Source organism: Homalodisca vitripennis, chromosome 5, assembly GCF_021130785.1.
Source record: "Homalodisca vitripennis isolate AUS2020 chromosome 5, UT_GWSS_2.1, whole genome shotgun sequence".
In the NCBI taxonomy this organism is placed as follows: Eukaryota; Metazoa; Arthropoda; class Insecta; order Hemiptera; family Cicadellidae; genus Homalodisca; species Homalodisca vitripennis.
Window position 1 is genome coordinate 111,429,949 of NC_060211.1, and position 10,783 is coordinate 111,440,731.

Sequence of the window (10,783 nt, forward strand, 5' to 3'; positions counted from 1 at the left end):
TTTTCCTGCTGCTGGGCTGATGCTTAAGGATTATTTTAGTTTGAGGACAACATCCTTTAATCCTGTTATACCCGAAGTTTTAGGGGCAGATCTTTTGCAACAAGCGTAATAAAAGAGTACTGTTGGAGTTGGTACAATAGAATCGATCAAGTTGGTATGGAAAAACGATCAGACGAAAATCAGAACTTGATCCCAGACAATAATACAGTACTGGTTGTAAGTCTATTGTTTCAATCTTCTAATATCATCGAATATAATCAAGCGTTTAATTCTGATGTGTATGCAAAATAAAATAAAATTTAAAAATAATAATATTAAAACCTATTTTATGACCTATACATACTTTTTAAGGCGACGATTTGTTAATTCCCAGCAAATTGTTATACGTTTGACTTTTAAGGGACTGGGAGACACATATATAAAGACGTTTACAAATTTGATTAGCGAGGAAATGCTAATGTGGCAACCATAAATAATTGCCATAAATCCTATCTCATTCAATGATTTAAGACGATTTTTCAACATGTAAGTATTTTACAATGATCAGAAATCATCCCAGAATTGCTAATTGTGCCATATACAAGGTGAAGCAGCTGTTATATAGCGCAGGAATGGGTGTATTCTGGGAACCTATTAGAATCCTTATATTCGTTCGAAATACTCAAACATTTCTGAGATACAAGACGTTGTTTTTTTATAACTTCAATTGCTGCCAGACAAACTTGACTTCGTGAGGCAACCCGATTATTCAAGCGCGGATTTCTTGCTTGCTATCTGCATAAGGGGTGCAGCGGTAAGATAAGAGTGTACATAACGGTTCTCAAGGTCACATCTACTAAAACATGTGGTCAGCACATATATCAAGCTCTGAGGCGGGAGAGCCGCACTATCAGCACACTATCAGCTCCAGTGACTGTCAAGGTCACGACGGGCGTCGAGAGTTGTGGTAGCGACTGTACCGGGCGGCCTCCGATGTTAAGGCCACCTCACGATTCTTTGTGCTGTCTTTAGCCCGACTCAATCACGACTATTTTAATTACGCCATCAATTTCAGAGAGCCGTGATGGAGTTTATAAATATGCGTTACATGTTCGGCAACCAGCGCCACTCATGGTCTCACCGCTCAACCAATTAACAGTAACAATTAATGCAATCTGACTTAACCATCACTTGCGTGTGTGAGGTAAGCAGTGGGTCCAGTTTTAATTTTCTTTGAAATTCTAAGTAACACAACTTTTTCTGATTATTTATTTATACCACTAAATTAGTTACTAACTTTGTGTCTGTTCTTTGTTTGAATATATTATTAACGATGTATAGTGTGTAACTGGACACAGAACTCTACGCCGTCGTTAAGAGCAGGCCGTAATGAAATTACCTTGATATCTACAAAATAAAAACAATGCTAAACTTCAAACACTTGGATGCCTTTTTTATTTCGTAAAATTATAGATTTCTAATTTTAAAGATAGGATAATACGCATCTAAAGGCTTTTTGTATTTTTTTAATGTATACTTTATAATAAAGAAACGAGACAGTACAAACAGTTTAGAATTGTTTTTCTCCAAAACTCCAAATAACAAAACGGCGGTTCGATGCGATTAGTCATGTGTTTAAAATGAGACAACTTCCATAATTGTATGGCTAATGAGGTAGTCAAGACTTGCAACACTAAATTTTAACATTGTCATTACGGGTCTAAAATCGAGATGGCCACAGCAAATTTTTAAGAAAAAATTATAACTTTGTTTGTGTCCAGCTCGGGCCTTTATGTGTACCCTGAGTTCATTGTTTCCCGTTCTCAGCTGTGGTTTGTAAATCGGACGCTCCAAACCTGTGAATCTCCAAACCCGTCTGCACAATCATCAATTGTTTGTCAAATGATTCGCGTAAGAAGGAAGCCCTAGAGTTGCCGTTATATGCTCGACGGCAGACACGATGACGGCGTACTTTCACCCAGAGGTTCGTGGTGAGGCGGCAGCGGCAACGTATAGTCGACGCTTTCCTTACTCTGAGGTTCAGATCACCTGCTGCTCATAATATTCCATACCGTGTAGCACTGAGTTTTGACAAACATCTACTACATTCAATGTATTATTTTAAAAGAAAAAAAAAACAACAAAGAAGAGAAAATTTAAAACACTTACAAGGTGTTTACGAACTCTCCAACAATATTTTGGCGATTTGTTCTTCGGCTCAAGGTAAATAAAACATGTAATATAAACATGGTTCACTAATACTGCCTACATGTTTTTTTTTTCTTTCCAGAAACCAGTAAAAATCAAATTTCACATTTGGAACAATTATTATTCTAGAAGTCTCAAATTAGATAAAACATTAATATTTAATTGTAATATCATGTTTCAAGATGGTGGTCAGTTGAAGCATTAAATATTGATAACATAACAACAAACACAATTATTAAAATATAGATAGTATAATAAAAGTGTATACATATTATTAAATACATTTTGACACCCAACACATAAAACCCGTCAAGAAATAAATTTATGTCACGCTTTCAACTGTTGAAGTGCAAGATTTCCATTCTCTACATGTTTACGGCTTTAGTAAACATGTATTACAACAGTTAAAATCTTACATCTACATTATTTACCGACTATTTTTTTAATATTTATGTGTCAAAACGTTAAATTATGTGTTAGCAACTTTCATAAATTTGTACAAATATTCATAATTTATTATTTTTTAAGGTTTTAAGCTTAAAAAGTTCAACCAATAGCCATCTTGAAACGTTATGTCGTAATATAATGCTAATTTTCGTTTAATTTTAGACTTCAAGAATAATAATTGTGCCAAATCTTAGTTTTTTTAATATTTACTGGTTTTTTAAATAAAAATAACATCTAAATAACACATAAATACAGACAGACGGCAAATTAAGCATTTCTGACCCATTTTGTTGACATGAAGAACAAATTCCCAAAATATTACTGGAGGGTTCATAAAAACCTGTTTATGTAAAAATTAGTATAAAAGCGTTTAAAATTCCAGATTATAATTCCGAATGTATCAATTTAGAGGTTACGTTTCAAATAATGCGTATTAATTTCCCATGCAATATAAAATATGTAATTCCTGTTCGTTGTTACCCCAACAACTTTTCACTGTCACGATCAATACGTTATTAATAATTTTAAGAAGAACTGAGCAGAAAAATCCTAGAGAGCCTTTAACATTCAACACAATTGAACGATTTGTTTTAATTAAATTATATCTATATAAAGTTGAAAATGTATATTAAAACTATCCAAAGAGTTGACTATCGAACCAGAAGAAATTACTGAAAATAATGCTTGAGAAGGAAGTATATTTACCGTTTCTTATCCTGTGACACATATGCAGAACTCAAAGCGATGTAATCTTTGGAATATTGAGATTTCCCTTTATAGACTTATCCGTCATCTCTTTTCCAATATACTTACTTTCATTCAAAAGAATGGACTTTCATTTCTCACTTTGACACATTCTAAACCACTTATTCATGCATCTCGCAAATTGAATTCGATCCATGAAAGTTTTTTTTTATGTAACAAACCAGTAAGTAATAATTTTAATTACTACTATTAAATAAAGTCACGTTTTATTCAAATTAAAAATATTATATTTTTGTATTGAAGAGCAACAAAGCATGTCATGTATTATAAAGTATATAATTGTGTGAACACGAATACGAGTTATAGAAACGCGATTTTCAAATGACATTTTGTTTTGAAGTTAAATTACATTCTCTAAAATGTGTCGAAGTAGTCTGGGATATATGACACAGCGTCAGCGGTGTATCTCCTGATACCACAGTGACACGGCCTGCGGAAATGGCAACATTAAATGATTTCCTTCAAAGGCTCGGCTTTCGAAGGTAACACGTTTTAGATAGAAGTTTACGAGATGACAAATTCAATTTATTTCATTTATCTCGCACTTGCCGCTTAAAAACTTTCCTGGCGGACAAAAAACATTACCACACTTTTAGTGTTATAAATGAATTGTTTTAACTTGTTTAATATTCTATTATTATGTACTAAAGTACAGAAGGACATTTTAAACTATAGTTGGATATTTCATTTCAGCTTTAAAGATATAAAACATTGTGAGCAACGACTATACCAAACCAGATGTAACAATGAAGTTAGTGAACAGAACCAGTCAATAGAATTCGCTAGTAATTGGCTACGTGCGGCTAATGTAGGTCCTAGGTCTATCCGTCGGATAGCGCTGTGCATAATGCTCCACTGAGATTGTGGTACATATTACAATTTGCCAGCAAGCAGCTGATTCCACCCTGCTTACGTCAGTACCCCCTCCATCGTATTTTGTGTTCACTAGAAGGAACGAACCGTCGCATTAAAAGGTGCTATAATCGATTTTGAGTTTCGGAAATACTATTTTATTTTAAGTTGATAGCCATTTAAGATAACACTTTTAAGTACAAATAAAATAGAAACAATATTTTTGTTTTGATAATTGGAAGTGAAATACTGGCATTTAAAATGAGAAGTGAAGGTAATTTTGTAATCAGGAACAATTAAAAGTGGCTTGAGATAAAAATATATTTTCTTTAGAGTAAAACTTTAGATTATTTCAACTCCTTAAATTTTATTGCTTAAAATAATACTTTTCATAAGTCATAAATTAATAAAATCCATGTCAATCCCAGAATCTATAACTCTCATTCATACTCATGTACATATTGTAAAAATTATAATTTTTATCTAAATGAATAAATGATTTATTTTCCTATAAACTTACAAAATTGAATTAACTTAATGATAGGAAAAATACACTGACCTCTTTTACAAGTAGTGAGGTCAGCGAGAGAGAAAAAAAATTAAAATCTAAAATATATACAACAATTAATATCCTATTTACAGGTTTAAAACAAAATAAATTTCTATGTCTAGCTTCTTAAAACATATCTAAAAATATGAGCTTCTGCAGCGTCCACAACCATTCTTCGAACTTAAATCAATTATTATATTTTACTAATAGTTAATTATTTACACTAATTTTTCTTGATATCTAATTAAAATATATTAAATTATACAGTTATTAACATGTCAAAAGTTTACTGATATAGTTATGATAGTATTCTAAATAAACAACTTAATTCTGGTTTTCTAAAAAGCCACTTTTTTACTTGTGCACAGAATGCCTTAAAGTTTTCTATCTGCTTAATGTGCAAAGGCAACTGATTAAATATTTTTGGACCAGCGTAGGAAAAAGATTGTCTGAATTGTGATTTATTGACTTTTGGTAACCTAAACAGTTTAAGATTTATACTTCTGGTAGAATAAATTAAATTGTTACCTCTATTACCACTTCTCAAGTAAAACTCCCTCAAAACTTTAAAAACATAAAGATGTTGTATTGGCAAAATTGTTAGTTGCGAATAAAGAGGAAAAGAACTCTCTCTGAAGCTTTTACTTGCTATGACGCGTATAAGTTTATTTTGTGATATTCTTAGTTTATCTATATGCACTTTAAAAGTTCCACCCCAACAACTTATACCGTATTGTAAACGAGAATGTTTTAACGCAAAGTATAAATTTCTCAATCAGGATGGATCACAAAAATTTCTTAGATAAAAAAACTTTCTAATCGAGAATTTAATCTTGTTGTGAAGTTCAAATATATGTTTTTCCCATGTAACTTTCTCATCTAAAATAATCCCCAGATACTTAAATGAATTTACTTTTTCTAAAGGTGTACATTTACAGTTATTTATTTTACAAACCTCTGAATGATAAATCAAAGGAGTGTCAAAGCAAAATCCTTTAAAATCCGTTGTTATTTGAGCCTGATAACAAATTTCCCAACATTTCCTACCTCATGTGCATAATTTCACGTGGGGTGATAAAAATGGTTTTTTTCCAATTTTTTCTGTATTCAAATGTATCTTAAAGGGCTACGAAATTAGTGAACAAATATTCTTCGAAATAAAAAATCAATTGCACCATTGCCCTTCTCTATGATAGGGATATATATTGACTATTTAATAATAATCTCTATAACAATTAGTACAAATTTGTTTTTTATAAACTAGTAATACTGTGGCTCACGTATACGAGACATAGTATTACTCGTAGACGTTTACTTCATTGTAATTTGTTGACAATATTGTATCCCGAATAAAGGATTTATCTTTTCTTGTGTATTATGCTAAGGTTATAGAAAGTGGACTTGAGTTTTAATAAAGACGCGGCTTAATTACTTTATTTATTTATTTATTATTCATTAAGATTGCTTGTATCACCCATTATAATGTTTTATGCTGTACTTGAAAGCAATTATACTGTATTAGGTAATTATACAAAATTCATATAATTCCTTAGTTTGTATCACCTTCAGTTATTTTTGACTTATTTTGTATGCCAGCAAGAATAGAACATTATTTATTTTCTTGATACGAAAAATATCGTAAAATTTAACGGTTACTTAGTCTTGACTTATGATTAATTTGAGATCGAGTTCTACACGGGCAGCTCTCTGAAGAGGTGATGATAAGTCATACTTGCAGTGTTACATAAAGCAATTTTAAATCAGAAATGTTTACACGTAAAGTTGCATATTTGTTCTTTGAATGTCACAAATATACTTAAGAATGGACCATAATTATTTTATAACTTATATACAAAACAGTAATTATACCTCAGCTTTAGTAACATTTATATTCGCTTGCAATACTTCTATTCAAATATCAATATTTTCATCATATTTTCTCTATAAGTATTTTATTGGCCAACATAATGGTGTGTTGTTGCAATATAGGAAAACTCAAATGGTTTTCTATGCTAAGGCTAAAAATAAATTGATTTATTGAGGAAATTCTTGATGGGAAAATAAAACTATGAGATATTTTCATGCAGGAAAACTGTCCCTACGAGGAAAGAGGAAAGATGGTTCGACATAAACACAAGCCGACTGCTGCTAGCTGCCGACACGGCTATTAGGCAGTGTTGCAACATTACATCTCACCTGGACTCAGTAATAACACAGTAGCAAAAACACATGATAGCTTTTATGTAGTTTTCTATTATCTTTATTAATCATTCCAATATATTACTTACAGCCTACGTACTGATAATGCTAGACAGTGTTTGTTTAAATAAATGATCAAGTTTATTTATTGCTACTATTTTTATTAATTTCCAAGAATTTGAAGGAAGCTGAGTAACAATTAGTTAGTTACAATCTCGGTTAAATAGTTATAGATATGACAGAAACAGAGCACGTCCATCAGGGTCTCATATATAGGTCTCCTGTAAGTACAAATATCCGAGTTCCAGAATTACGTCCAACAAGAAGAAACTATTTCGGCAGTCTACAACAATCAAAGATTCTCTAGTATAAATCTTTTTTGAAATTTCTGCAGTAATACAATGATTAATCTCGCAAACAAAAACTAATATCCAACAATATTTACTAACTATATATCTTTAAACGTAGTAACAGGTTAGTAATAATTATTATGAGTAAATGTTCTGTATTCATTTATTGTGCCTTTTTATGTTACTTTATCAGTTGATAGTACAATGGACTGCCTAGTCCCTAATGCATCTAACTGGGGAAATAAACGCATGTTCAAAAACGATGAGGCAGCTAACATTCTGGGTTTTCGTTTGGAAGAAACCGTTTAAGTATTCAAGAGCAAGATGGCTATAATCTTGCCATAGTGGTATTTTCATAATCTTGCAAAATGTTCTGTGAAGTAAAATAAAAGAAAATAAAACATCTCCTTAGTGTCATTCAATTTTTCTGTATGCGATTTCATGTAATGAAGAGGTAACAATAAGTAGATTATTTGTCACGGATATGTTACATTCCATGATTTAGGCAACCAAAGCTATTAGTTGTTAGGCCCGAACAAGTTTTTTGTAACACTGAAAACCCTATGTTTACAATAACAATATTGTTCATCTTAGGCTAACTCGAACTGCTTAGAGAAAAGCAACTAGTGTGTTATTGGTCACATCTATATTATTGTTACTTCTTCTAAACAAGCAGAAGATTGATTTATTAATGATGATTATTAATGATAATTTATTAATGTATGCAATAACTGTAGTGATAACCCTTTAGTGGCCACTGTTGCTGCTAGTGGGAAAAAATAAATGTATCATGTGTCACGCTCAGCTATACTGAACTCCACACTTTTGCCAAACTGATATTCGATAACCCCTGAAAAGGTGCTTGCAGAGCTATCAAGATTGATGTTTACAATAACTGTAGTGATAACGTTATAGTGCCAACTCACGCTGCTAAAGGAAGAACAATAAGTGTGTTAGTGTCCCAGCCACATTAATTTCCTCCATCTTTTCAAATGCATACGTTGATCATCCTTGAAGAGGTCCTTACAGCTCTATCAGACACGTTTAAAATAACATGACTGAAAGCATCATTTGATGAGCTCGTGCTGGTATGGGTAGTGTTATGGGTAGTGTGCAGCAGTGCCAAACCTATATTAAATTCTTTAATCATGCTAAATTCTCTGACAATATACTTAGAACCGATTGCCTTGTAAGACCAACTCATGTTGCTAGTGGAAAAGCGACTATTACGTGTCACGTGTATTAATATCCTAATTATTAAATTCCTGGATATTACCAAACTCAAATCTTGATAAAGGTTCTGGAAAGTCCTTGCAGCACTATCAGAACCAACGGCTAAAACGTTAATATAAGCCTGTTGGCCTTGTATTTGCCAACTCATGCCACTAAGGCGAAACCACAACTTTATGCGTCACAACTACCTTAGGGTTCCATAATTTATTTTATAACTTAACGATTGCCCTTGCAGTACTAGAGGCATCAGTGTTCAAAATTCAAATACAAGACATTTGTTTTATTAACGTTGCTAAGGCTAAAACATTGAACAGGAACAGAATTTCATCCGATGAGTTTCAAGTTACACCCTACATTACCGAAGTAAACAATAATATATCAATCATCTTACAATTTTAATAGGTAACATTTTAAATATTCCTTTCATACTTTTTAATAGATATTTGGAATATTTTCTTGTTTGAACCACATATTTAGTTTTGAAAGTGAATCTATGTATTATAAATTTGTTCATGTTTTGTATTAAAGTGCTATGATGGATTTTCACTTAGCTAAATACAACTTTATCTAGAAAGAAGCATACCACATAATGAAAACTGATGTCGATTAACTCATTCATTTTAAAATATACAATGATGTATCTGCTACCAATTTGCTATCATAAAACCTATGTTATCCAACAAAATCTGGGAACAGAGTGGAGTATTAGGCATCAACATAGTTTTAGAAGGTCGATGTTACAAAATAATCCACCTACTGTATATACTTCAACCATACAGAATAGCACAAAATGTTATATAAACAAGATTTACCATTGAATGATAACATTATTTACAAAGTAAACAAGCCAATCCATGGGTCCTCACAACGAAAGAAAGACATCGACGCATGGTAGTAATGGAAACGTGTCAATAAATAACAAGTTACTAAATTTATCCAGGAGAGAAAGATTATACTGCTACCACTAACATTCAAACCTGTTCCAAATTTTATATATATATATATATATATATATATATATATATATATATATATATATATATATATATACACATTATAAATTTTGTGTTATTATATTAATACATCTATCGATCATGTTGTTTTAAGCATTCTAGACACACACATACATCAAGATTTTAAACATAAATTGTAGCACGCATAAATTATCAGACGAAAAATATAAACGAATTAGAGAACAAAATAAAAACTTGAAAACAACAAATTAAACCAACTTGTTTTGGGAATTTACTAAATCCATATAACACTACTCAAAAACCAAGGAACACCACACGTCCCCTAACAGAATGAATGTACGTGTATATGAGACTTACCGTTTCAACAGTGTCGGTCATCTTAGTGCACGATACCAGCAAACTCACATAAATAAATAAATATAAATAAAGATAAGAAAAACGTGTAATACACGTCCTACTCTGACAGAGGCTCACGACCGAATGCGGCTGGCGACCCAGAAAGAAACACACGGCACCAGTCCTGCCACCACAACCAGTTGACTGCAACCAACCGCCGCGCCGCGCCACGCTGTTTAGTTACCACTATGATAAGGAAACTAGGAATCTACAGTGGTAACTTTTGACCTAACGTATGTAGCACTCTAAAAAAACTAAAAAGAAAAGAAAATACAAAAATTTTAATCACGAATTAAATATTCGTATCAGGACTTTATAAATGTCTCTTCCCTGAAATAAACAGAACGCTAGTAACGCATTGTTGTGGTGTTGTTAGACGTTGGATGTTGACGTTAAACTTCCTTAGTATTTAAAATGGACTATGTTACCTACAAGTAAAAAAATTCTAAACTTAGTAAAATGAGATAGATATGTTAAATACATCAACACAATCTGGTTTAACTGTCTTATAGATAATATAATGTTGCGTAGATTTACATCTGGTGATTCTTAACTCACATCACGTTCTCGTATATTATTTTTTTAATTATTATTTTCCATTATATTCTTATCTTGAAAATAAAAATAAGTCCTTGGATATGTTTCTATGCGCTAATTTCAAGAACGGTTGGTCGAACTTGGCTATTTTTTTAATATTTGTTCAAGCCTAATGGGGGTTTACATAAAGATTCAAATCAGAAAAGATTTTCTGAGTTTTTTTTTAACCGTAACACTGGAATTATGACAAATAATCCTTGACCCTTTTAAAATTTCTTCTACGTTTGAACTGA

At 31.8% G+C, this 10,783-nt stretch overlaps 1 protein-coding gene across 1 annotated transcript in view; it reads right to left on the reverse strand.

The window, feature by feature from the left end:
* LOC124362700 (DNA-binding protein D-ETS-4-like) overlaps window positions 1–10,070 on the reverse strand; it is a 43,714-nt gene extending 33,644 nt beyond the window's left edge. Inside the window, exon 1 of the mRNA XM_046817413.1 lies at window positions 9,915–10,070. Within this exon, the coding sequence (XP_046673369.1) occupies window positions 9,915–9,935 (21 nt within the window). The 5' untranslated portion in view covers window positions 9,936–10,070. The remainder of the gene's footprint in view (window positions 1–9,914) is intronic.
* Between the last annotated feature and the right edge of the window lie 713 nt (window positions 10,071–10,783).